Source organism: Saccostrea echinata, unplaced genomic scaffold, assembly GCF_033153115.1.
Source record: "Saccostrea echinata isolate AGI-Se365-2 ecotype Australia unplaced genomic scaffold, CSIRO_AGI_Sech_v1 ptg000027l, whole genome shotgun sequence".
NCBI classification, from domain to species: domain Eukaryota; kingdom Metazoa; phylum Mollusca; class Bivalvia; order Ostreida; family Ostreidae; genus Saccostrea; species Saccostrea echinata.
In genome coordinates this window covers 2,598,193-2,626,036 of record NW_026889776.1, presented here as the reverse complement: position 1 = coordinate 2,626,036, position 27,844 = coordinate 2,598,193, and the positions used below count along the sequence as shown (strand labels likewise).

General features: G+C 33.5%; 3 protein-coding genes across 5 annotated transcripts; 2 read left to right on the top strand and 1 right to left on the bottom strand.

Moving 5' to 3' along the window:
• Positions 1–261: 261 nt before the first annotated feature.
• On the bottom strand, positions 262–4,988 carry LOC133193435 (gamma-secretase subunit pen-2-like). 2 transcript variants are annotated; one of them, XM_061329377.1, is made up of 5 exons: positions 4,909–4,988; positions 1,463–1,532; positions 1,216–1,320; positions 814–966; positions 262–707 (listed from the first exon to the last, which is right to left on the bottom strand). In XM_061329377.1, the coding sequence occupies exons 2-4, from the start codon at positions 1,521–1,523 to the stop codon at positions 827–829; spliced, it is 306 nt and encodes a 101-aa protein (XP_061185361.1). In that variant the 5' UTR covers positions 1,524–1,532; positions 4,909–4,988; the 3' UTR covers positions 262–707; positions 814–826. The 2 variants fall into 2 exon arrangements, with proteins under 2 accessions (XP_061185361.1, XP_061185362.1); XM_061329378.1 differs by having other exon boundaries at positions 822–966.
• A 20-nt stretch (positions 4,989–5,008) lies between these two features.
• On the top strand, positions 5,009–12,830 carry LOC133193433 (splicing factor U2AF 26 kDa subunit-like). 2 transcript variants are annotated; one of them, XM_061329374.1, is made up of 8 exons: positions 5,009–5,089; positions 9,052–9,139; positions 9,237–9,303; positions 10,294–10,370; positions 11,583–11,654; positions 11,941–12,074; positions 12,209–12,310; positions 12,420–12,830. In XM_061329374.1, exons 1-8 carry the CDS (start codon positions 5,046–5,048, stop codon positions 12,565–12,567), a joined length of 732 nt encoding a protein of 243 aa, XP_061185358.1. In that variant the 5' UTR covers positions 5,009–5,045; the 3' UTR covers positions 12,568–12,830. The 2 variants fall into 2 exon arrangements, with proteins under 2 accessions (XP_061185358.1, XP_061185359.1); XM_061329375.1 differs by lacking the exon at positions 10,294–10,370 and adding an exon at positions 11,085–11,158 and having other exon boundaries at positions 5,023–5,089.
• Positions 12,831–16,050: 3,220 nt separating this feature from the next.
• On the top strand, positions 16,051–25,832 carry LOC133193097 (uncharacterized). The gene is made up of 17 exons (XM_061329072.1): positions 16,051–16,548; positions 16,881–16,951; positions 17,370–17,487; positions 17,880–17,948; positions 18,037–18,125; positions 20,919–21,081; positions 21,212–21,295; positions 21,391–21,455; positions 21,540–21,620; positions 21,753–21,813; positions 21,908–22,055; positions 22,157–22,260; positions 23,976–24,057; positions 24,652–24,755; positions 24,910–24,993; positions 25,298–25,432; positions 25,620–25,832. The coding sequence occupies exons 1-17, from the start codon at positions 16,051–16,053 to the stop codon at positions 25,770–25,772; spliced, it is 2,109 nt and encodes a 702-aa protein (XP_061185056.1). The 3' UTR covers positions 25,773–25,832.
• The last annotated feature ends 2,012 nt before the right edge of the window (positions 25,833–27,844 follow it).

The following is a 27,844-nucleotide window of genomic DNA, read 5'->3' as shown; positions in this document are numbered from 1 at the left end:
TGTTCATGGGAGACCAATGTTCATAGGTAACCCTTGCCCATGAATGTTCATCCCTACATACTATAACTTTATCAAAGTAGTAGTATTTTGTTCACTGAATCTTCTGTACATACAGCTTACCCATAAAATTTTGTCCTTATGAACCAGTAGAATGTTGGTTGCCCACAAATATTGATCCCCAAGAATTTAAATGATTTCACAGTATGTGCATAATTAAGTAAGACCATATATGATTGAATAAGAAATGAAAAAGGTCGTACACAACATCTGTAATATTTTATAACAGTTCAATCTGTCTTTTATTCTAGTAGAAATTACATAAAGCTATTCTCTCTCTCTCTCTCTCTCTCTCTCTTGGCAACTACGTTTACATTTATATGAGCTTTTCACACACATATTACATTTCACTATTAAGATACAATGTATACAGCTTTGGCAAAAGACTTCTCAAATGATCTATGTCTTCTAGGCCAAGTGTACAACACAGATCACTTGTAAACTTGTTCACGAGCACCAAGTTTAAAAATAAATACACCTCTTAAACACATTTATAATTGTATTTACATTTTGAAGCAGACTACATGTCGTCCTTTAGACAAAGAGATCTTCAATGATAAGAATGTAACTGACTGTTTTGAATTTGGCTATTCTTATTAGAGAATCATTCAATGATACTTCTTTATGAGTTTGCATGGTTCTGAATTATCCTAAAATAAAAAAAAATCCATGTATCAAGTAACATAGAAAACTGGTATCAATGGCACTTGTTAAATCCATTAAAAAATTCAGGGAAGCAAAGATAAGCTAGCTTACAATGTTACCATTTTCATGGTATTCCTGTAGGAATAAGGAATGATATTTTGTCTGCAGTGATCCCCCATGCCACCCTATTGGTCTGGAAAAGAACCACCCAAGTTGTTATAATGGCTATCCATATCACTGTTCCAATCATTGACCGTATTACATCTGAAAACATAGTATCATATACATTCTTTCAGGATCAGTAATATTTTATAGGTATATTTAAAAATAATTTTTATAAAGATGTTACAAGGATTATTATTCTACATGTTCATGAGTTATATATAAGAACATGATTTGGTTTAACAAATTCAAAATTTATTTTGGTTTTCTTGATTAAACAGCTTTTCTTGAAATTTGCATCATAAAATAAATGTTGAAGAACCCCTGTGGTCTAACAGGTTCCTAACTTACATGTCTTGATTTGTTTTTGTTCTTGGTATTCTGGTTTTAGGAAGGCCTCCCTGAAGAACCAGACAGAGTTGATAAACCATAAAAAAGGCAGGAAAGCAAAGCCACCTGGTTAAAAAATAAATGATTTACTAGCACATTAATTTACATTAGAAAAAAAAGGAGGGAGCTTACTTGAGAGCAAATACGGTTTTTGAAATCAAAAATAGATTGATGCAAAAGATATCTCTCATTTTTTTTAAAGACTTACCAATGTAATACTTTCTGCACAAGTCTAATTTGTCTTCATTTTTCACTTTTGCCAAATCCATTGTTAATCACTGTAACATAAAAGAGTTTAATTAAAATGCAAATATTGCTATGCAATAAATGGACTGGTTTTCTTCTCCAACCTCAGTAAGATTATATGTTCCAGAAGACATTAACTTAGACATATCATATATCTAGTAGTGTAACAGCCCTGATACATTTTGGACTTGTTAAGATAGCGGCAAGCATCTGGGGCTGAGATTTCTCCAACTTGCCTTGTAACAATGGCTGTATTACATTCTCATTTCAAACCATTTGTGTGTGTGTGTGTGTGTGTGTGTGATTTTTAAAGTCATATATGGCATATCTTTTATAAGTTCAGACTAACTAAAATTAAAAAGATCTTTCTAGTTGTTTTATTACTTTAAGTAAAGATAGGACTTTCCTGTAAATTACACAATTTAAATCAATCACGTTTCAAAGATATTAGAAATTTAAAACAAAAACTGATTTATTTACTGCCTCCGGATTTAAATAACAGACATAATTTAAGGTCAGTTTGACAATAGAAACATGAGGTTATTCATGTTTAAAATCCGTGAAAATTTAAATTTGAATGTAAATAACATATATCATTTTATCTTCACTCAATCTCGATCTTCACTCAATCTCGTATTTTTATTTTTTAGCTCAGATACACCATATATAGCTTTAAATCTTCATCTACACCAGGACTATGACCATAGAGTATCTTTTCTTTATAGTTATGCATACCATGAATAGGAATAAATTATATATAGCTTTAAAAGAGTAAAATTGGAATTAAATTAAAATGTTAAAGCAACATATATTTTAGCTGCTAACTGTGGCTCTCTGAGACAGAAAATTCAGAGAGATATACCAGAGATGGTATGTCTGTTTGAATTTTCTGTCCCAGGTCTGGTATGTCTGTCCAAAGGACAAGTGCACTTAAGCAATGCTTAATGGGCCCTTTTTCAGAGCTGTTTTACTTTAGAATATATGACCAAATCGTTCTCTTTTGGTAATAGTTAAACACAAGTGGATATTTCTAATTAAAAATTACGCTAAAATGTCACCTAAATCAGCATGGATTTAAAACAAATGAAGAGTTTTAATGCCTATAGATACCCCAAATCCGGAAAAGTCGTATCGAACCTATTTTGAGTTTCGTTTATTTAAATCAAGGGGAGGAGACATTTAAATTGACACTTGAACAATCTGATGGTGGATCATTGACGGGCGCGTTTGCCGAATACTTCTTGCGCTATTTTACCTGTAAAAAATCGAATGAAGTTTATAGATGCCTGTAGCCATAGTGATCAAACTAAGAAATTTGCATGCTTGCATTTGAAAAAATGCAATAAGTATTAACATTAGTTCCTTTAAATTTTGAAAAGAAAAAATTGTATTTAGGTGGCTTTCAATACCGGTACCATTGTCTTGCATGAATGTTAAAAATGTTTGACACTTTTATGTATGATGACATTTTAACGACTAAACACTCCTAACCCTCCCGTGTTCCTAAAACCAAATACATACAACATCTCTAAGCGGTACGACTTTGATATAATGATATAAAACGTGGCTATGTTTTACAGTGAGCACATTTGTGGAATGTTTACCTGGGTAGAACTCATGTGACTACCGTTATTTTAAATAATTTATTCCACAGGTGGGTTCAACACAGGTCATACAGGTAAATAGCTCTTGCTTGCTATAGGAAAAATGTTGAACTTTACATACATTTTTAATATTTTAAGTACCAGCCTAATCTTGTACAAATTTCCTACTTTCACACAAGTTTTATAAATGTATAATGCGTTTTTTGTCATTCGCACAAGTTTGTACAACATTAGGCTGACAGAAAACAAAAGCTTTGAAATGAATGACCGTAGTCGATTTACTATAGAAAATCATGAATGTCGACTGACCCCTACCACATTGTATGGCTTTTCTCTTTGTATATTCATGAATACCAGTGATAAAATTTGTTGATTCTTATGGTTTAGATATCGATTAATGATTTGAGATGGCAAATTAAGTTTCATTTGATTCTTCATTTTTTCACATTTTACCGGGGCCCATGAGTGCACTCGTTCTTTTCTGCACCAGAAAGATAAGTTTTGAATCTACAGAAATATTTTGCACTTAATAAACATTATTAAAATATATGATTGAGTGAATAAAGACAGCAGCAAGCATCTGGGCTGAGATTTCTCCAAACTTGATCTCAGACTGTATCATATTCTCATTTCAAACCATTACTATTTGTGAGATTTTTAAATGAGTAAAATTGGTATTAAAATGTTAAAGCAGGATATATTTTAGCTTCAGAAGTGTAGATAAATACTAGATATGGTATGTCTGTCCAATTTTTCTGTCCAAGAGAGATGCAGTTTTGCAGCTACATACATTGTACACTTAAAAAATATCTGAGTGACATTTTTAAGAAAATTCATTTATATGAAGAAAATTTACAAAACTGTTTTAAAATACTTTAATGTTGTTAAAATTCAGTTGTAATACATCACTAAATAGATTAACAACAATTTTTTTCATCTGAATACATAGGAAAGGGTATATATAATTAAAATGCCAAAATTGAAGAATTTGCCTAGGTAGGCTAGTATGCCAGGCTTAAAATTAAAACCCCGATATCTTGAATATATTAACTAGTTGCAGAACTGTAGCATTATGGTTTTATATTTTAGTCTTTGACCATACTGCTACAGATCCTGTAATGTAAATAAAGTACAATTTATGGAGCAAGATTTTCTGCACACTTTGGAGATGTATTTCCCCACTTTCCAGCATTGGTCTACAGACCAATAAACTCGTTAGCCATCTGACAACAAATTCACAACAAGCGAATTTATTGGTCTGTAGAGATGACTATAAAGGGTTAGGAGGTGGATAAAATATACAGGTTGGTTATAGAATATGTCTAAAATTAGGGGATGAAGGGTCGTTGATTAACTACTGCTGGAAATTGGCAAAATACATCCCCAAAGTGTGCAGAAAATCTTGTGCCATAAATTGCACTTCATTTACATTACGGGATCTGTGGTGTTATGGTCAAAGACTAAAATATAAAACCATAACAATACAGTTCTGCAGATATATATTAATATGATTAATGTTTTCGCAGATAGATATAACTCAGACTTGACAAAAACATTTAGTCCTCTACCTTCATGGCAATAAAAAGGTAATACCTTCTGTTAGATGTAAAATGATTTTTCAAGCTGTCAAATGTAAAAGACATTTTATTTAACTGGCTAAAAACCAAAATGAATAATGGATACAAATTTGGGATGTTAAAACTATCTTGCTGGTAAAATTGCTGAAGATTGTCCCTTGTAAGTCCTTGGTTTGATGTACTTTATAAACAAAATATTAATTTAATGTTTTAATTAATATACACACCGTTTAAATACTGTAATTGTTCTAAAAATCAATCTCTCATATCGTCCACTTCTTCCTTCTCTGACACTGAATGCAAACTACGTCACGGAAACTGTGCACTTGTGTGCTACGTCATAGTTTCCGCGTTAGTCGAAAACATGGCTGAGTACCTTGCGTCGATTTTTGGCACAGAAAAGGACAAGTAATGCTAATTTCCAGCTTCATATTCAGTAGTATAAGGCCTGTTTTTAAGCATTTGATGATAACTATAGTTAATTTTACAATATCATTTTTACAGATGTTTCATGAAATTCTGAAATTAGTTAAATATAACAAAACCAGATCCAGATTGATTTTTGCAGCTAGCTGCAGATTTTGTATCTGTACGGTAAAAAAAAGAAAAAAAAAACAGGAAAACAAATTTGAGATTCATAATAGATATAGTGTACTTATATTTTGTTTGTATATTACGTTTGTTTTAGAGAATGACTTGAATTAAGAAACTCCATTTTGATGTCAGATCATTTGGAAATCATGTCTTACTTGTTTTATCAGAGACATAAAAATCCAAGCCCAAATCTAGATAAAACCACAGAGATTTTACTTAATTTTCAAACTGGCTTATGCTGAATGTACCATTTGACCTTTCGTAACCCAGCTTGTTGCTTTATTTGATGGGGGAAGGTTTACCATAGTTAGAATAATCTAACTGTGTCTCGGGACAAGCCCTCACCACAGTTAGAATACGTCCCATATACTTGCAATGTAGCAAATCGGAGTGGATCCACTCCGAAATGATTTTGAAGAATACAAAAGGAGTTGCACTGAAAATAACAACCAAGTTAATCATAACAAACCTTTTTGAGATTGTATATGCCTTTTAACCTAAAAAATAATCCATATAAATACGAAAATTCAACTCATTTTCTCAACATTTTTTCCTCGCTTCAAATTTAACGCCATGTTGACATTCGGAACTCTCTGGATTGTTCATAGAAAATGCACAGAGTTCGAGTTATCGCCCGTGTTTATTTTGCTACATTGCCAATACACGGAACGAATTCTATCGTTAAACCGGGTCCGTAGGACAATGTCATTTTAACGATAGAACGTTCTATCTAGGTTTACCAGTGTATGCCAATCTCGTCAGTTTAAACCTAAGGCAAGGAACTTGCCAGTTTTAGAATATAGTGGGAAGATATAAAATTTGTTAAAATTTAGGAGTTTTTCAAAGGTTTTTTTCATTGGCAATTTAGCCAATTTGACAACTGGTGTGGAGGTGTAGATTTTATATCTTGTTTTCCCACATGGTGAATTAAAATCTGCTGGTGACCTAAATTCGTCCCAATTTCCCTACTGAAAAGCAGGCATTTTGAAATGCGCCTACCCAAGAGGTTAGGGTCAGTCTTCACTTACCACCTGAGATGAGTTAATATTTAGTAGATCAAGATACATTCTTTTAAATTAAACCACCATAACACTAGATTATAGTGTTTAGTCAAGTGATCTGAGGTATGTGGCCGAAGGTAGCCACTTTCTTTGAAAAAGAAAAAAAAATGTGCTAATATTACCAAAAATGTATCATAGCTGGTATTTCCTAAAAATTGTTGAGAAGAGGTGCACAAGATCATATACTGACATTATAAGTGTGGGACTTATGAAGCTATTGTACAGGAAATAAGAAATTAAAGCTTAAAATACATTGCATATGTCCTTAACCATTTTCACAAATGTTTTAAGATTTCAATGTAAAATTCTTCCCAAAATGAATGAAAAAGGCTGCAAAAATATTAGTCAAAAACATTGGAAAGTAAATCAGTTACCCTGAAATTCAGTAGACATCCTAACAAATTTCTGATAAGATGGTACAGTTCAATTATACAGTGTTTTTTTTTTTTTTAATGCTAAAAACTGTTATTCATTTTTCGAAATTTGACAGTCTACCCTATACATCTATCCCAAGACCATTATTATAGTTTGTCTCTAAATATGTAGTTCATGGAAAAAATGTGGCATCTTAAGGAAAAAAAATTAAGATTATTATATTGTTTACTTAATAACTTTTTTTGACTAGTTCTTTTAAATGAAAAAGGTGAAGATAACGAACAGTGATCAATCTCAAAAAATCTACAAACAATAAAAATCTGTGAACAGGGCATAAAACAAGGACCTCTAGAGGTGGAATCAGGTGCCAAGGAGGAGTAATCATCCACTGTTGACCAGCCACACCTGCTTTGATTCCTATGTATTGATGAACATTCCATCATCAAATTTAGTGTAAAAACTAAGGCCTAACAATTGATATGAAACATGTCAGCCAAAATATGACCCAATGATAGGTTATATTTGTTAACAAGGTCATTATAATGACCATAGAATTTACGAAATGCTGACTTTCAGGGATTTATTAGTACCTTCTCAGGGGCCGAAATTCAGCACCAATCCCAATTGAAAATGAGTTCAGTTTTTCCCAATTTGGCAGTATTTTTTCCCAAATTGGTGAACAATGCTTTTATATTTAATTATCTTGGAAAAACACAGAGTAAAATTGTCAGATTGTCTTTAATTTTCATCTATAACTCATTTAGCAAAGCTACAGTCATAACACATGTTTAAAAATGCTGTAAAAACATCGCCAACTTTTAATCCGAATTTCCTCTGTTTTTTCTGAAAATGGTGATATTGTGTAACTGTATAGATTTATTAAATTATATCCACCTACTCAATTGATCTACAAGTGAATGGTAAAGACTGTAGGCATTATTTCAGATAGAAAAATATATTTTCAATGTTTTAATACATATTAAAAGAGGACGGAGAAAATGTGTACTTTGTATAATTTTTTGTAGTAGGTTTATAATCTCCAGAAAAAGATTCTGTAATGACCGAAATTGGAATCTCATACACACATGTACTACCCTAAGTTGCATAGGTAAATGTTTTATACTCGTTGAAGTCAATTTTACGTTTATTGGTCTATTTTTCATAATTGATCTTATGTGATGAAGTTGGATCATATTTATAATTGTCTGTTTGGGTGCCCAAATTAGAGTTCATGCTGAAATGTTAAATGAATAACACCTGAATACATGATTTAAGCAACATTTTAAATTTTTCCCAATTTCATCAAATAGCCAATAATATTTTCCCAATTCCCCAAAAATGGCCTTTCCCAAAATAGGCTGATAAATCCTTGACTTTAACAAGGTTGTTAAAATTCCTGTAACATCAACTTATTTGTCAGTAGCCTGCCTTGGTTTAAAAAAATGATTGTAATTGGAGCATGCAATTAAGTATCAAATAAGTTGGGAGACATAAACACCATGTCCAGTTGTTAGCAGATTTATGATACATAAATAAGGAAAGTTGAGGATGTAAAAGTTGAAGTCATCTTGTTTGTTATACAATTTAGTCGTTAGTTGGTCTTATAGTCTATAGTGAGTAAACATCCAAATATTAAACAGATGTGGCAGACTCTGTGGTGTCTTTTACATGTATTTCAAGTTCACTGAAATATATCAAGTCAACATATGAATGGAAGTAAATATTGTTAATTGATAAGACCTTGTGGATATATTTGAATATGTCTGAATGTCAAGTTGGAAGCCACAGCAAATGTTTTCTTCTCCTGCAGAAGTTTTTGAATAAATTCTGCTCTATAGGAATATTAAAAAAGTATGTTAATAAAGGAGCACAATTAGTGCCCATAGAAATTCCAAGTTTGTTAGAAGATCTGGTCTGTGAGAACTACATAGGTGTTGTCAATGAGGGACTCTAGCATCCTTTTGATATAAAATTTACAGTACTTTTGTGTAGAATCAGAGTTTTTAACAAAATAATTTTGTTGATGACCAATCACAAGTTACAAAAATTTCTGAGTACCCACCACCCAGATACAAATAAAACTATGAAAAATATGCAGAGTATGTTGTTCTATATTGAATTAATTTGTTGGAAATTTTCTGTCATGTTGATTCATTCAAGCATCTAGTTTGATTGAAGCCAAAGTGATTGAATTAATTTGTTGGAAGTTTTCTGTCATGTTGATTCATTCCAAGCATCTAGTTTGATTGAGGCCAAAGTGTTTGATTGTATATGATTACATTCCCTGAGAAATTTTCCTTTCACTTATATATACATTATTTGATACATAATATATTTCAGGGTAAACTGTTCATTTTACTTCAAAATTGGAGCTTGTCGACATGGAGAACGCTGTTCACGTCTTCACAACAAACCCACTTTCAGTCAGGTAGGTACAATTACTCTCTGAATTTTGCAATTTTGACTTCCTTTCTTTTTGTTTGAATAAATTGAGAAGACAGATCAATGTTTTATTCTCTTTATAGACAGTACTAATTGAGAATTTGTACATGAACCCTCAGAACACAGCACTGACTGCAGATGGATCTCATAGTAAGTTTTAGAAATAGTGTACAATTCCCTCTATTGATACGTACAATTACCATCCAGTGCCCAACTTTAAGATTCTGTAACTTTCTTTAAAATTTGTGTTTGAATGAAAACTTGAATTTTAAATAGATATGAAAACAAGTAAATTTTTAATGTCAGAAAATTTACAATATTTTTTATATCCATTTTATCATTGCTTCACACAATGGATACCTGATACATGTAGTATTTTTTGTTGTGACACAAGTACATGTTTAATTTATATTCATATGTTTTTATTAGAGCAAACACAAAAAATAAAATCTATAGGTACAGCTTAAAAGCCTTTGAATCAATGCTCTAGGTATGCCTTAGGCAGGTATCATACACAGGAAGCAAGAAATGAATCATTGAAGTTCTAAATGTCAAAGGAATCATCCACTGTTCCATATTAAACAGGGTGTATTATATACAAAAAATGTCTACATCAGAATCAAACCAAGATTGATACTGACAAAGACACTCCCATGGTAGTAGGTACAGTATATGAAGAGAGACTAAAAGGTAGCAATAAAACCCTGCACTGTATTTTTAAAGTCTGGATTATTTTTCAGTCATTTCATTATCTATTGAAAAAAAAAAGATTCAGGAGAAAATACAAATATTTTAAATTCTTAGAAGTGATCCCGGAGACAGAAAAATTATGGGAAAAAACTTTAAATCTGTTACTCTGCAACATATACTTTGTTGGACCTCAATTAGAAACAAATATGAACCATTTAAAGCTCTCTAACAGATCTGCCCTTTCAATATATCTCAGAATCCTTACTATCAGCATATAATTTTTTTTCTTAAATTGAACATGTACTTTCCTTCATGCACATGTATTCATGCCAAAAGCATACCTAAAGCACATGAATTCTATGTGCACATGCAACTCATAAATGTATGAATTTAATGTATTCATGGATGATGATAATAAGTTGGAGTCAGTGTTTGTGCATTGATTTTCAGTTCCTGTGGATGATGTACAAGGCCAGCAAAATTATGATGATTTTTTCGAGGAAGTTTTTACTGAGTTAGAGGATAAGGTAACGTAACAGTGTTGCATCCTCTTCATTCAGCACAAACAGATGGGTCTCGCCTCGATGTCGGCCTATTTCTCCTCTACTTTTTTTTGTCAATTGAGGGTTAACTCCTCTCCAAGTGGAGGTGGTTCTTGACAGCAAACTTTGTGCAATGATTTTTTTTTTTGTCCAATTCATACAATTTTCCTCAAGATTATGACAGTATCTGTTTATTTAAATAGAAAAAGACAACTCCATGAAAGATAGAATATTGTCTGAATAATTTTTGGCAGATTATATTTTGGTAATATAAACATTGTACAAAGTTTGATGGGATTTTGACCAATGGCCCTGTCCTTTATAAGGTGAAAGGTCGGCCACGTGTGTTGTCCCTTTTGTTTTGTAGAAATCAGTGGTGCTGCCAGAGAAGACCATTCATGACATTTTTATTTGTGGCAAACACACTGCATTACTTAGAGCTTCTTTCTCTGGGGGGATATTTTTTTCCCTGTAGAATAATTGCATTTCTTTTAACATGACCTCTGTGCTTCTGCTTGTGTCAAAGAATAAGAAAGGTAAGTTGAAACAAATAAAAATGTCATGTTTCACAAACCAAAGCCTGGTTTAACTGCAGAGAATACTGATGTTTTTTCTTGTAGATTTATAATGTAGAGATAAGACCTAATCTGTCCATTCCTCTGGCAGCTCTAGCTTTTTTCTGTTTTCTATTCATTGTAGTCCAGATGGACGATACAGAATTACAACAATTTTATGATGAATTCTTTGAAGAAGTTTATGTAGAATTGGAGAAGGTAGGACCTGAAGCCCCCTAATAATGTGTTACGTACATAAGAATACATATTTAAAGTCCATTGAAATTACACAAATATACAGAGCTAGATTCCTAATTGAGTACATGTAGTCATATATATGGTGTTTGGCACAGGTAAATTTTGTCACTAGATGGTTCTCATTGATATTTATCCACCTGTGAAGGGGACACATACAAGCAGTACAGTTAGTAATTACTATGTATTCTGATGTGTCGTATGGTACAAAGAAATAAAAATTTTGACAACAGTTTTATTTGAAATATTTATTCTGCTGTGAAGCAGTATTAAGTAAATGGAATAGTTAAATCTTTGTAAATTGGGAATTATAAAATTGTAAATTATAAATTGTTATTCTGAGACAGAAGCTGTAAGCTGGGATAGATTGGTGGTTTTTGTTTTTCAGTATGGAGAGATAGAAGAAATGAATGTCTGTGACAACCTGGGTGACCATTTGGTGGGAAATGTCTATGTTAAGGTGAGGAAAACACTGTCTAGCAAATTTTTAGTGATAGTTTAGAAAGGCAACTTATAGAATCAGAGGCCAATTTTTTCATTGTTTCTTTCTTACATACAAAATGCCTGTACCCCTGCATGAAATCTTGCATATGATCTAAACAAATCTGTCAAATGGCATTGATTTGTTCAGGTTTACAGTACTGCATCAATATTTTTACAGCAAATCAAAAAAAAAAACTTACTACATAATACATGTATTATAGTACATATAAAATGGTCCTTGAATGTAAACAATTTGGTTTCAGTTTCGATATGAGGAAGATGCAGAAAAAGCTGTGAATGAATTGAACAATCGCTGGTTCAATGGCCGACCAGTTCATGCAGAATTGTCACCAGTCACAGACTTCCGAGAAGCATGTTGTCGGCAGTATGAAATGGGGTAAGACAATCATTTCAAAGGGATTTATTGTCATGCCTATTTTTGGTTAATTAGGAATTTATTATGTAAATATCTTCCATGGCCCATATAATGTTATGATTATACTAACATTGTACATTTCTGTCTGTTTAAAGTGAGTGTACTCGTGGTGGTTTTTGTAACTTTATGCACTTGAAGCCGATTTCCAGAGAATTGAGACGTGAACTCTATGGCAGAAGTCGTCGAAAGGTTAGAAGGTAAGAAAACCTCAGTAGATTGTTCCTTCTGTTTGTTAAACTGAAATTTATTGATTATTTAAAAAGTACTCAAATAAATTTACACTAACATATTAAAATTTATTTATAGATCACGTTCACGATCACCACCTACAAGACGAAGCAGGAGCCGCAGTAGAGAGCGTCGGCGATCAAGGTCACGGGAACGTAGGTCAAGGTCACGTAGTAGAGAGAGGAGAAGGTCCAGAGAAAGGGATGGAAGACATGGCAGATACTGAGCAATGACTGTTGCGTCTTCATCTTTTGTTGTATTTTTTTGATGAACTTTTAAAATCTTAAAACCAAACAGTTTATCATGTCATTCATTTTGTGTGTAGCATTATTAAACTGATTCATTTAAATATAAGAGTTTTTTGTGCAATTTTTAGCTTACCTCAGTAACTGGAAAAAGCTTTGCAGAATGCTCTATTTGTAGTATCATTGTAACAGGTTGAATATATGTGTTCAGTTTGTAAGGAACAATAAATCCTTCCTGATCTTAGCATGCATTACGTATGAAGGGATGAAATTCTGATAATACTACCAAACATGTTTCAGTGCTATGTGAACTATGTTTTTCAAGTTAGTACATGTATTATAAAGTAGATGACCTAAAAAATATTGTTATTGACACACTTCATGAAAAAGATGTAGTTAACAAACAGTGATCAGTCTCATAAATCCAGTGAAGAATATGAATCATGAACAGGGTAAAAACACCAACCCCTTGAAATGAGAAGCAGGATCAGGTGCCCAGGAGTAAGCATCCTCTGTCGACTGGTCAAACCAATTGGTATGAAATATATTGGACAAAATACAACCCAACGATAGGTTGTATTTGCAAACAATGCATTATAACGACCTTAGAATTTGCAAAAAAAAAAAAAACGCTTACTGTAAATGAGGTTTAAATCAACTTCTTTGTCAGTAGCCTGCCTCTGTTTAAAAACTGATCGTACTTGGAGCTTGTCCTTGTGTAATAAATCAATTTGGAGACTTAAACACCATATTCAGGTGATGTTGAAATATTACTACATATAAGGGAAGTTGAACGATGGAAAAGCTGAAGTCATCCCGTTTGTCATACAGTTTAGTTATTAGGCCATTCCAAGTTTTTTCTATGTTTAGCGTCCGTGTGCGCTTTGGTTTTTGACATCCCATATCAGAAAAAACAAACAGAATCAGGAGTCCTGAAATCGGTTATTCTGGTCAAAATCTTTGAATTCTGTTAATTTCTATAAATATTTGTCTACAGTATGTCATATTAGGAATATTTAAAGCATTTATTACCTCGGTTTTGCTAAGAATAGATCTTTCAACAAGGGAAATAGATTTATCAAATCAAATCTTTTGAATGACATCATTTTTACGACTATAAAGTCTGTGTTTTATTTTTTTGGTTTGTGTGTTTTTTGCGAATGGGTAGGTAGGTTTTTGAAAGATGGGTGGATGCTAAACAGAGAAAAAACTTGGAATGGCCTTAGTTGGCATTATCACCTATAGTCAGTAAAATATCCAGATATGAAATAGATGTAGCATACTCTGTGGTGTTTATTTCTCTGTCTAAATGTTAAAGGATGCAGCAAGAATTCTCTTTTCATCTATTTTCCATGAATGATGAAGTTAGGATTACATCATACATCTAATCTGCTTTTAACAGACGAGTAATAGTAACCAGGGCAAAGATTTTGGAACCACCTCTTTAATTAGCACAATTAAGAATTGAAGAGTTTCGTAAAATTAAAAAAAAATCGTGTCATTGAATACATTATGCTTGTAGTCTCACCTGCTATAGTCCAGTCAATTTTAATATCCTCCAACATCAAACTACATGTGATTGCATTAGAATATTTTTGTTATACATAAACTCAGAATGCAAAAATAAATGTGATAAAAAATCTAACAAAATCGGATAAGTGGAAAGCATTATTATTGGGCTCCATAAATTTTATATGAAAATTATTTTAGAAAAGGAGCATAACTTGTCATTATAGTAAATTTTGGTTAAAATCTACCGTGAAGAAAGAGGAAGTGACTTGAACGGTTTTAAATTTTGTTTTTTTTTTCATATACATGTACAAAACTGATACCTTTAGTACAGTTGTTGCCTTTGTAGCAACTAGCAACGTTTATAGTGTTGGTTCAACCTATCTTTCTATCTACTGGATCAATTAAGTCTCATTGTTTCACGTTCAATCTCTATGTTGCAAATTCATGCATGATATGTAATAGTATGGATGTTTGATATGTTATAGTATGGATGGTTGAAGAAATGCATTTTTATGTCGTAAGGAATTTTAAAGCCAGACAATTTTAACGTGAATTTCTCTCAACAATTTGTACCATTTTATGAAGTTAGATAAAAGTAATCTTGAAAAGTTATATTAAACCACTTGATTTAAAGAGGGAAATGCTCCTACAGGCGCGGATCCAGGACAAGCAAAACCAAAAATAAAAACAACCTAAAATGCATTTCACAAACATGAAAAACACCTATTTCGTGGTGGTGATGGTGGGATCCACGTTTTCTTGGGGGGGGGGGTGTCCAAAGCCATTTTTTATTTGCTTCAGTATATACTTTTAATAACTCTGCAAATTCCAGGGTGGAGCCGGAACCCCCCCCCCCCCCCCGATCTGCGCATGCCCTCTGCGAACAAACAACGTTAAAACTTGTAAACGCTCTGCTGTAATAGAGAGTCAAAAAATGGACAATTTTAATTCTTTTTAAAGTCATATATTGCGTATTTTTTAGTTCAGACTAACTAAAATTAAAAAAGATCTTTCTATTTGTTTTATTACTCTATATAAAGATATAGGTCTTTCCTGTAAATTACGCAATTTAAATCAATCTCGTTTCAAAGATATAGAAATTTAAAACAATAACCGATTTATTTACCGACTCCGCATTTAATTAACAGACACAGTTTAAAATCAATTTAACTATGGAAACATGAGGTTATTCAAGTTCAAAATCGGCGAAAATTTTAATTTGAACGTAAATAACATATATCATGTTTATCTACACTCAATGTCGTATTTTTATTTTTTTAGCTCAGATACGCCATATAGGGCCTATAGCTTTAAATCTTCATCTACACCAGGACTATGACCATAGAGTGTCTTTTCTTTATAGTTATGCATACCGTGATAAAGAATAAACTGTACGTCTTCTGTATTGATTTTTCTCACGAGAAGTGGCTATCCTGGTAAACGAAAGGAAACAAATAAGACAGGAAAAATAAACCAAAAACAATCGAGAACGCTCTTTGAAAAATTTAAACGGAATGAAAGCAAGAGTTAGATAGATTACGAAAGTGTCAATACATTTTTCGTTTACTATGCCACCACTCTGCCAAGTTCAATTTAAGTCCGATAAAAAGAGAGATTAAACACGATATTCATTGATAAACGTTTCTATTTGATGTATCGAACTATTCAGAAGGGAATCTGTTATTTCTTAGAGATAAAGATTGAACAATACCGTCACTCTCCCGAGTAACTCGACCATTCTTCTTATAAATGACCAATAAATCTGTTCCATGGTTTGTATAATGCCTAACCTCTCCACAAAATACCACCATGTTTACTTATCAAAACGAGAAAGTCTTTATCTAGTATCCGTAATTACGTCTTAAATAAAAGAAACATATGTAACAGAAAGTCTGTGATTCTGCTGAGTGTTAGTCTGTTTTTGTTGGAAGAATCCACAAATTTGTTCAGTTATGGATAACTCGATTGAAGAGGATCGTCTGTTGACATCTACTCCGATTCAGAGTCTGGATGTGCCACATCTTCTGGATCCGGGTGAGAATCTTTCAGATAGCAAAAGCGATGATCGGGACACGCCGGACTTTGTCGTCAGACTTGGCACTTCCTTGGCCAGATCAGAGGCAGAGTCACAGTACAAACTTCTGCTAAAAGAATTCTCACTAAGACCCTTGGAATCACAAAAGAATCCCAAACAGCAGTCATCTATAAACTCTGGCACAACCAGTATCAGGAGCTCCGGTCGTGTTTCACCGGTTCGACGTCGGAGCTCCGTCATTTCAATCGGTAACGAACATCGCCGAAGTTCTGTGACGTCAGTGACTGGGGAGCAGCATCTTCGGATGTTGAGTCGAGGTCTTGGTCGTCTGCAGAGGAGGAGGCGGATGTCAACTAAAGGTCTACTGTTCCCTCCCTTGCCTTCACCAAAAGAGGATCTCTCTCCACGGGAACCGGTTAGTTCTCCATCTGTCCTTTTGTTTAATCTTGGTTGATGGATAAAGAGATAAGAACAAAATAAAATTTCATTTCCCTGTGAAAAAAATTCCACAAGATTTCATGCCAGATTTCTTTATTTGCAGAACTACGTACCGGAGAAGGTTATAATTTCATTCACCTTGAGTGCGACTGCCTAGATTGCACATATTTTAATTTGCACATTTTTTTTATTATTTCTTAAGTATATTTTATGTCCTTTCTAATGTTTAATCTGTTCTTTGTTATATCATTTCAATATTTTCTGACATATTGGTAACTGGTATTCATAGTTTTATAATACACATTCTAGTCCATTGTCAAATTCAGAAGAATCGCCAGAAGTGTCCTGATTGTATCCGGGATATGGATATGGTTAAAGAGGTAAATATCACAGTCCCACCCCACCCCTTTATATTCATAATTTAAACTGTACATGAACTGTTATTCGCGATATGTCGGTATCCACGACTTTTACAATAATACACAACTAAATTGATGGTTCGCTACAAGAAATATTCACGAGTAAAAGAAGGTCGTGAAATCGCACACGAATACGTTGGTGTACATTGTGCATGTAGAACAATGCTTCCAGACCTTGCCCCATTAAAGGTGGGCGACATATAAAAAAAGTAATTACATAAAGACCATCTTCCCGAGTCAAGGGTATCTGATCCACTCCGCTTCACATTAATTTGGATGATTAATAAAGGCAAAATATAATTAAATGTCATAATGAGAATATTGTCTTATTTTTTTAACAACCCAGTAAATAGAAAATCTTTGAATGGGACTTTTGCAGATACACTCTAAAACCCAACACCAGTGACTGGTCGTTTATGGAGATGTACATCCATTTACGGGATGACATGAACCAAGTCTTGGCATTCAATCCCAATACATACGGGAAATTTGAACCAGTAAGTGTTACATAAAAGCTTAACAACCAATTGAATCAAACACATTAAATCATTTACAAGTTAATAGATTAGATATTAAATACTTCTAGTTTAACACCAGTACAAAGAGCTGCAAAACTGCCACAACCTTCTCTGGTAATGCTACTGTCAAAATGTGAAATATGTATTAAATGAGAATTTAAGAGCTATCGTAAATGAAGACATTTCGTTAAGAACAAATTGTGAACATCACCTGTAAGTCTCAAAGTAGCCCATAATTACATTGTTACTTCAAGTCTGCAAGTATACAACTGTACAAAGGTATAAGCGCAACACCGGATAAAGTGTCAAATTTATTTCAAAAACTGACTCGAAAATAAAAGCCTTACATTTTTTCTTTCTATCAAATGTAGCTAAGAGACAAGTTAAAAGAGCTGCTCTCCATACCTAAAGAACGAAGGACTCTCCAGAACATTCAAGTGGTGAGTGCAGATTTTTATAAATGGCTCATTTAATAAAGTTGCCTAAAATTACGTAAGACGGTACCTATAATGGGTTTTTATTTGACAGATAATGGCTCTAATGAGGGACAACGCCTCCTTTCAGGACTACCCCGTACACACACAGATACAACTAGCCCGCTGTATGCAGTACCAAAGGTGGGAAAATTGTTATTTCCCCTTAAATTCCGGGCTTTTTGGAAGCATAAACAAGAAGGAATAAGAGAATAAATAATGCAAGGGAAACTAGATGTGTCGTTATCGACATGAATGACCCTGCAAGCAGCCAAAATTTCAAATTCAATATTTAGATTTAAATTTGTATTCGAACTTGACCCATATTTTCTGGTAAAATACCTGCATATGCAGTTACAACATTTTACATACACCCCTAAAAAAGTTAGAGAGCAGACCTGAAAATTTCTTATTTTTTCTATGTTCAAGAGGGATAACTCTGTCAAAAATCATCGGACCACGACCAAATTCAAATAGATCTGACCTCTATTTTCTGGTAAAATTAAGGCACATACAATTTCAGCCTTATACATACAACACTACAAAAAGTTAGAGAGCAGAAACTAAAAATTGCTCATCTTTTCTAAGTTCAAGAGGGATAACTCTGTCAAAAATCATCGAACCATGACCAAATTCGAACGTGACCTGTATTTTCGGGTAAAATACCTACATATGCAATTTCAACCTTATACATACATCCCTACAAAAGTTAGAGAGCGGAAACTGAAAATTTATTTTTTCCTGAGTTCAAGAGGGATAACTCTGTCAAAAATCATCGGACCATGACCTAATTCGTCGTTGACCTGCGTATTCCTAAGGCGTATCCATATGTAAAATTTGAGTTGAATGTGTGCAACTGTTGCAGAGATAACGGAAAGTGAATTATGACAGAATGACGGAGGACGGAACAGGGTAACGCTATATGCCCCGGCCATTTTATGGCGGGGGCATAAAAACTACAGTTAATCTAACAATGTTATTTTTTCCCGTGTGGAGCAGGTAAAAGAAATTAAGAAACTAAAGAAAAACAAGCAAACTCAAAGAATTGTGGTCCCCCGCTTCCGATGTCTTAGTGGATGCGATGGCATTATTTATGACATATAGTAGCTGTCTTGGTCAAACTTCAAGGTCAAAGTCAAGGGGTCAAAATTATAGTACATTTGGAAAGGTCTTGCCACAGGTAATACCGGATATACATGTCAAATATGAAAGATCTCTTCTTAATCAAAAGTTATAAGGAAAGATTAAATTTTTGAATAGTATGTCAATTTTCAAGGTCCAGATCAAAACTATAGTACATTTGGAAAGGTGTTATCACAGGTAATGTACTTGTGTAATATGAAAGCTCTACCTTTTCTCGTTCAAATTTTATAACCAATTTAAAGTATTGTTAATTTTTTTGAAAAGTAGGTCTAACTTCAAGGTCAAGGTCACGGGGTCAAATTCATAGCATATTTGGAAAGGTCTTGTCACAGGTAATGTACATGTCAAATATGTAAGACCTATCTCTTCTTAATCAAAAGTTGTAAGCAAAGATTAAATTTTTGAAAAGTAGGTCAAACTCCAAGGTCAAGGTCATGGGGTCAAAAGTCATAGTACATTTAGGAATGTCTTGTCACGGGTAATATACACGTTTGATATATGAAAGCTCAATCCTTTCTCATTCAAATGTTATGACCAATTTAAAGTAATGTTAAAACTTTTGAAAAGTAGGTCAAACTTCAAGGTCAAAGGTCACGGGGTCAAAAATCAAAGTATATTTAGAAAGGTCTTGCCACAGGTAATGTGCATGTGAAATATGAAAGCACTATCTCTTCTCATTTAAAAGTTATGACCAAGGTTAAAGTTTTTGTGACAGACGGACAGACTGACAGACGAATGAGATTTAATGTCCCCTCGCTTTCGTGAAAGCGGGGGACAAAAAGAATAATAAGGAAAATTGTGTGTTGCAGAAACATTTCTCTGTATCTAGAAGGACTTCTAAATACCCTCCACGCATACTTCATATTGTGTATGTTGAGAAGGAAGCTAGCACAATAAAATTTGAATAGTATAAGTATTTTGAAAGATGTAGACATGCAACTAGCGCGTGACAATAAATAAAGCTGTGGCCCTAATTACATTTGAATCATTGGGATGGAGATAATTAACAGTAACATGGGAAAAATTATAGTTTAAATGTACATCGAATTTTAACAAAATGTATTGCACATAAAATGATAGTTTTAACTTCATATCAGCAGAGATTCTATTTCATTACGTTTCCATTGTCGGGAGGGGGGTTCAAACCAGCTGTTCCAGGCTCATTCCACTGTAGCTTCAAGCCCTACCTGGACAAAACTTAAAGGTTTTGCATCTAGGGTTGCATACTTTTAGACAAGCTTTGGATGTTGGATGTGACTTACATTTTATGGACGAGTGACCATGTTAAAGATTTGGGAATTAAAATATTCCACCTCCCTAGAGCAAATGTATGATCCATGTATATCTAGGATTTTGCAAGCTGGATTTGACCCACATTTTCTGACTGAGTGACCAGGTTAGTAACAGGCAAGTAACTGCAAACCCTACCTGGATCAAACTTATGTAAATGTTGCATCTAGGGATGCACAGATTAATTTGTTTAGTCTGGAACTTGCCTTACTTAATAACATTCGTTGATGTGAACTATGTTATCATTGATTACCTCTGTTTTAACAATAAATAAATCCACCTTAAGGCAGTTAAATTGAGACAGGTTTAATTGTTTGCAAAAGCAAGAACTGTCTTTTCAAAACAGAGGTTCAAAAAGCTACTCACAATGCAAAACTTACAACTGTTATCCTTCAATTGACAACAACATACCTGTATTTCTTTTAATCAATCTTTGTTTTCTTTTACATGGAATCAGAAATGAACGTGTAGTTCGTATCATTTACATGAATAATATATCTTCAGTTACGAGGCACGTCGAGTGATTCTGAAACAGGGCCACCCTCCCTCCATGTTCTACATCATGTTGACAGGCACAGCCATGGTGAACATCCTGGACGAAGACCCAAGAACAGGAAACAAATTCGTGCGAACCGTTCACGAACTCAGCGGCGGGGACACGTTTGGGGTAGTCTTTCATAATGAAAAAAACTTTCATTCAAAATTTTGGCATTTTATTTGTGAGATCTGAAGGAAGTATAGGATGTGATTTTATTTTGAAACCAATATTGATCTGCAGTTCATTGGTCTATTTAAAGGAGATCTCTTTGATACACGGGGGACTCCGAACAGCCTCCATCATCTGTAAAACAACGTGCGAGTTTCTAGTCGTTTTGAAAGAGGTATGAAAATCATTCATTCTTCAACTGATTATTACTGTGTATTAATTTTATATTTAAACTAAACTGGGGTTTACTTGATTTGCTCGATTTTAAAGGATTTCGATGTCATAATCAAAGAGCCACTTCGAAAACAGAGAGAACAAAACGTAGAATTCTGCAAGTAAGAAAAAAAAATCAATTTTCAATCAAAAGTTTGAGAACATTTGTTGCCTCTAAGTACATCAAAATTAAAAACCCATTTTAGATCACTGATGTTGTTCAAAGATTTCCCTTGCGACAAAGCTTTCCAGCACAACACAAGCCAGTTTTTCTACCAGTATTTCAAGTTAGTAACTGTTGTGTACTTACACCAAAAATTTGCTTTATGAAAATAATAAAGCAAAATGAAGAAATTATAATGGTAAAAAAGGAAAGAAAGCAAGAGAAAATGTAAGATAACTAAAATGAACATTTTCAGACCTGATGACGTGATTGTCAGAGACAGTCTGGAAAGTAAATACATCATCGTCGTTAAAGCGGTAAGAGACAAAATAAATGCACTCTGTCTTTTATGTGGACAAGAAAACAATGAAAATTAATTTTCTTAAAAATCCTTTCTTTTTTGGAATAAAGGGAAAATGTAAAATCGTGAGCGATTTCCAAAGCCGGAAATCGGACACACGCCCAGACAGAATTAGAAAGATGTTTGCCCCCGAGGTGGAAGAGGCGTTTCCCTTGTATACAACTATGAAGAAGATACACGCAATGGACTCTTGTCCAAGTAAGAGTGTCTAAGGCACTTACTAGTATTTGAAGGAAAAAAGAAGACATTGTAATGACAACATAACAGACTGGAATACTAGATTGTAGTTTATTTCGTAGGAACAGATAACAAAACCAGTTCCAAAGACAAGTTTAGGATTGGGTTATTGACGGGTACGATAGATAGAGACAAACTGGTGAGCAGCGTGTCAGCCCGGGTGTCGGTACGTATTAGATAAGATTTATTGATACCGATTTGGTATCTGCGTATTCGTATACGACTGCATAGAATGGTCCGGGTATGAGAGATAAAGAGATGCTGATGAATGTGCATCGGTACATGGTATTAGGTTGGCAAAAACACGCACACACACAACGGGAAATACTCGTATTTTCAAGGACGGTAGGAAATACTTGTAATTACCGGAATTACTGTAAATAAGAAATAGCTATTTTTATATTTCATAATTTTAATCATATTTGTTGGGATATAAACATGTAGAACGCCTTATTGGCTCTCGACCTGGTATCACTGTCCCTACATAAAAATTTCTGGTTTCCAAGTAATTTATATACCAGTCATGAGGTTCATTTGTTTCATGCTTAAGTCAGATGTAGTCTATAAAGGTGCATGAAATAAACCCAAAAGAACCCAATTGGGATTTTTATGTAACTAAAGAGGGATTGAAGAAAATTGTTAAATGTAGAGTATGGTGTAAACATAAAAACTAAAGAGAGGCCTTTCAGTTCTACTCAAGGTAATTATCTCTCAAAACAGGAGCACAAAACTGTCCAGAGCAATTTGTTAAAAACAACATGATCGATTGTAATAACTACAGTGTTCATAGAAGGATTACACCAAGTTTGTTTAATTCTTGGATTTATTTATTAATAAACTTATTAATTTACAAAACTGAAAAGAAACGAATTGGAAAATTTTCATTTTTTGTTTTCAATATACAGCCAAGGAAATGGATACTGCTTCATAATGCTTAGTGGTAGGGGTCCTGGAGTAGTGATACATTCTGAATATATTAAATTGCAGCTTGAGACATATTCAATATTATTCATCTTCTGTATTTGTGTTTATTTTATTTCTGAATTTTTTTAAAGATTGAATGAATTAAAGAAATAAAAGACTAGCTTCTCTATTTCCCAAGATTTCCCAGTTAATAGAAAATCCCCGGGACGGGAAATACCGGTATTTACCACAGGTAATTCCCACCACTGGTATTTCCCGGTCAACCCTGCATTGTATATTTGAGTTATTGACAAACACAATATAATGGAAAGAAACTGGTGAGCAGTGTGTTAGCACGATATCGGTACGTAAACGGATTGGATTAAAATTATTGATGGGGACAATAGAAAGAGAGATGCTTGTGAGAAGTGTGTCATTCCGGGTGTGGCTACATAAACGGATTTGGTTATTGATGGGTACGATAGAGAGAAGCTGGTGAACTGTGTGTGAGTCAGGATGTCGGTTATATACGGATCGGGTTATTGTTGGGTACGAAAGAGAGGAGCTTGTGAGTAGTTTGTCATTCTGGATGTTGCTACGTAAACGGATTTGGTTATTAATAGGTATACGATAGAGAGAAGCTGGTGAACAGTGTGTGAGTCCGGATGTCGGTATATACATGTATACGGATCGGGTTATTGTTGGGTACGAAAAAGAGATGCTTGTAGCAAAGTGTCATTCCGGATGTTGCTACGTAAACGGGTTAGGTTATTGAGGGTATGATAGAGAAACTAGTGAACAGCGTGTGAGTCCGGATGTCGGTATATATACTGACTGGGTTATTTTTGTTTACGATAGAGAGAGGCTTGTGAACAGTGTGTCAACCCGGGGGTGTCGCTACGTATACGGAAGCCCAATCCAAATTAAACAATGTTTATAATGTGTATATAGAGTGTAACATCCAGTTTTCCTTTATAGATGTCAGAGAGTACCACAGAAAAAATGTCAACAACAGCTGACGACGAAATAAACCAGATGACACACAGAAGACATTCGGCTGGTAACACATTTATCAATATACGAACTTGTTGTATTCTGGTTTAGTCATAAATTGCTTAATTTCAGGAATATCAGCCTAGATTTCAATCATAAATATATACTGAATACAGATCGACATCATTTTTGGTCTAGACCTTCTTTTTTCAAATGCTTTACCTTCCTTTATCCATCTTACAAACAGTGAAACTGAAAATCGGACGGAAGACCTACTCGTTGCTTTGCAACGAGCTTTGCTCTAGTTATTATTATTATTTTTATAAGTAATGATCATGTAATGAATGGATTTCTACATACATGTGTTTGTCTTCATTTTGGGTGTAATTTTGTTTTTCGCCAAATGAAAAAAGAAATCTTAGCACGTACCATATTACCAGCAAAATCTAAATAAAATTTATATGAATATAAAATATTTATGGATTTTTTTCAAAAGTACAATTTTGGATTTTATCTATATAAAAAAAATCTGCACATTTCCCCCCGAATGCTTCACTGTACCAGTATATCGTTTGAATGAAAACTGCAAAATATTGGCCATGTTGAGTATTCTATTTCATTCAAAATTGATATTTGGATAAAGCACTGTAACGAGTAAAAGAAAATGCGCAATTTTCAGATCCACATAGAAAATCCCAAAAGTCGGATCGCAGAACGATGTCCTCCAAACCACGGCTTATGGAAGAAATTCTGGATTGCGAAGAGGTACTGAATACTTGCATAAGTGCTTCTTCTAAGTGTGTGTGTGTGTGTGTGTATATATATATATATATATATATATATATATATATATATATATATATATATATATATATATATATATATATATATATATATATTAAAAACTTATTGTTTCTAGGAGTACGTTCAACGCAATAGATGTTCTGAGCCCCTCATCACGGCCTACGCCCAGATTTCAGAATTAAAGACGGGACAAGTCTTTGTAAGTGAAATATATTAAATGTATTTAATACGGCAATTTGTTTTGATGACTATTACCAAAATAGTTATATAGCAGTTTTAATCAGACGACCCCTTCTTATACATCCGAAGTTGCAATTAAGACTAAAAGAAGTGAGTTTGGTATTAATTATTTTAACATTTAGAAATCTCATATTTCTTCCTTTACAATTTCTAAAACATCTATATGATTGTCGGTAAAAGGAGGTCCAAATTGGCACCAAAGAGAAGCATAACTTGCTATGTAATTGTATTTTATGTAGTGTCCTATATTCTCCGTCTAACAGGGTTTGGAGTCTCTGATCTCCACCCCATCCACACAACTGAGTCTGGTCAGCGAGGGGGCGGAGTGTATCCTCATCTCCAAGCGTCTCTTCCTCAGGGAGGCTAATGTTAAAGTCTTAAGGATTGTCACTGACTTGGTAAGTGGGCATTATAACAGATACAGGGTCTTTCATATTGTATTAATTTTTAAAAGTTAAAAAAAGCCACAATCTTAAAAGTTTACTTTTCTTTTCCTTGGGCTATGTAATGAAAAAATGCTATGCCTGATTTCAGACTAATTTGCGAAGAAGATTTTACTATTCACAGAATATTTGTTTTTTTCAGGTACAAAATTACCCCTCCCACAACTACATAAAAAACCAGGTGTTTATTTATCGGAAATGGGTGCATTTTAAGGCTAATGTAGAAAAGGAAGTATTGACCAACATCCAAAGGAAAAACAAAGCTTGGATAGGTGGCGTTCCCACAAAAACATAAGGATTTGCATGTTCATTTGGACTTCGTAACATTTTTAATGTAGAATGCCATTTTAGAGTTAACAACCGTACAGTATTAAATTGTTTTATCCTTAATAGTGTTGGGGTATTCCTGGTCGAATCGTCGATGCTGACTTGAACAGATCACTAAAGATCGTGAAAACACGATTTTTTTCTTCAGAAATAGTTTCTGCAAAAAATAATATGGGGTAGGTGAAAACTAGGTTTTCATGCCATATTACCTAATGATAAGATATACGTTAGATCTTATTTTCTTTTTGTTAGTTTCTTTTTCATTTATTGAACTATACAAATAAGAAATCGTACTGACTTACTAATTAGGAAAAAAGCTTATACAAAAATGTCCGAGACTTGGGACCGTTGCAGTAAAATGTTTGGAAATTACCATAAAAATTGATCACACATTCACAGCCTTTGGCGAATGTTCAACATTAAAAAAAGAAAGAAACTTTGCAAAATATATAATTTTTAGGGAAAAAAAAGGTTTGAATCAGGAATTGGAACAGTTTTCGTCAGACTCCAAGAAAGGTGTCTGAGTCTTGTTTACCAAATACTTCGTCAAATGCTTCATGTGATATTAACTTGTTTGTAATGTTGAACTTTGTGAGATGGAGCTCTTATATTAGGCATCTATAAACTTTGTAAAATACTTGTAAGAAGGTACTTTTTCCTTATATTAAAATATTATTTCTATTACACTGATATTTGACCAAAATGTACTTGGACTTAAATCAGTAAAGAAAATATTGAAATTTTCACTTTTTATGAATTGTCTCCTCGTACAACCTCTTGAACAAAACAAGGGATGTTTTGTAGGAAGTTTAGTTGAAATTTATGGTGGCATATTTCTGCCCCCTATATGCAAGATAAATTATGTTAACAAATTATGTAGACATGCGACTTACTTATGCCAACATGCAAAATAATTATGTTGACATGCAAGTTACCAATCTCTCTAGAGAATCTAATTTTAATATTGGTAAACTTACTTACTAACGCCATTATATGACATACAAGCAAGATACAACAGGATTATGTTGACATGCGACTTATTTATGTTAACATGCAAGATAATTATGTAGACATGCAACTTATTTATGTCAACATGCAAGATAATTGTGTAGACATGCAACTTATTTATGTCAACATGCAAGATAATTATGTAGACATGCAATTTATTTATGTCAACATGCAAGATAATTATGTTAACATGCGAATTGATTATGTCAACATGCGAGAAATTATGTAAACATGCAACTTATTATCTTGCATGTTGACATAAATACCTTGCATGTTAAATATAACTCACATGTTGACATAAATAAGTCGCATGTTGACATAAATAAGTTGCATGTTAACATAATTATCTTTCATGTTGAAATAAATAAGTTGCATCTCTACATAATTATGTTGCTTGTTAACATAAATAAGTCGCATGTTGACATAAACATCTTGCATGTTAACATAATTATCTTGCATGTTAACATAAATAAGTCGCATGTCAACATAACTCTGTTGCAGCTTGCTTGTATGATGTCGCATACTGGCGTTGGTAAGTAATTTTACCAACATTAAAATTAGATTCTCAAAAAAGATTGGTACTTTGCATGTCAACATAATTATTTTGCATGTTGACATAATTCTCTTGCATGTTGAAATACTTTTCTTGCATGTTAACATAATTTATCTTGCATGTAGGGGGCAGAAATATGCCACCATAGATAGTAGCTCACTTGGTCTGGAAAAGAAGATGAAAATGTGAGAAGTTTAAGCTGGTGTAGTATAAAATTTAGAGCTGCTACTCAAGAATGACGCGGGGTCATTTTGAGATTTTTCCACTTTCTACATGATTATCTCTTATTGGTTGAGAAGTTATATCCAGGTACACGAATAAAATAAGAGATGGGACCCCCCCCCCCCCTTATTGGAGAAAGAATAGTAGTGTCTATCTTTTGCTATGGTAAACCCATAGTGTCATTAGATTTTATTCAGTGTATACTGTATAGGAGGAGTTGTGGATAAGAGATGGGTAGTCGGTACCCCCAATACTAT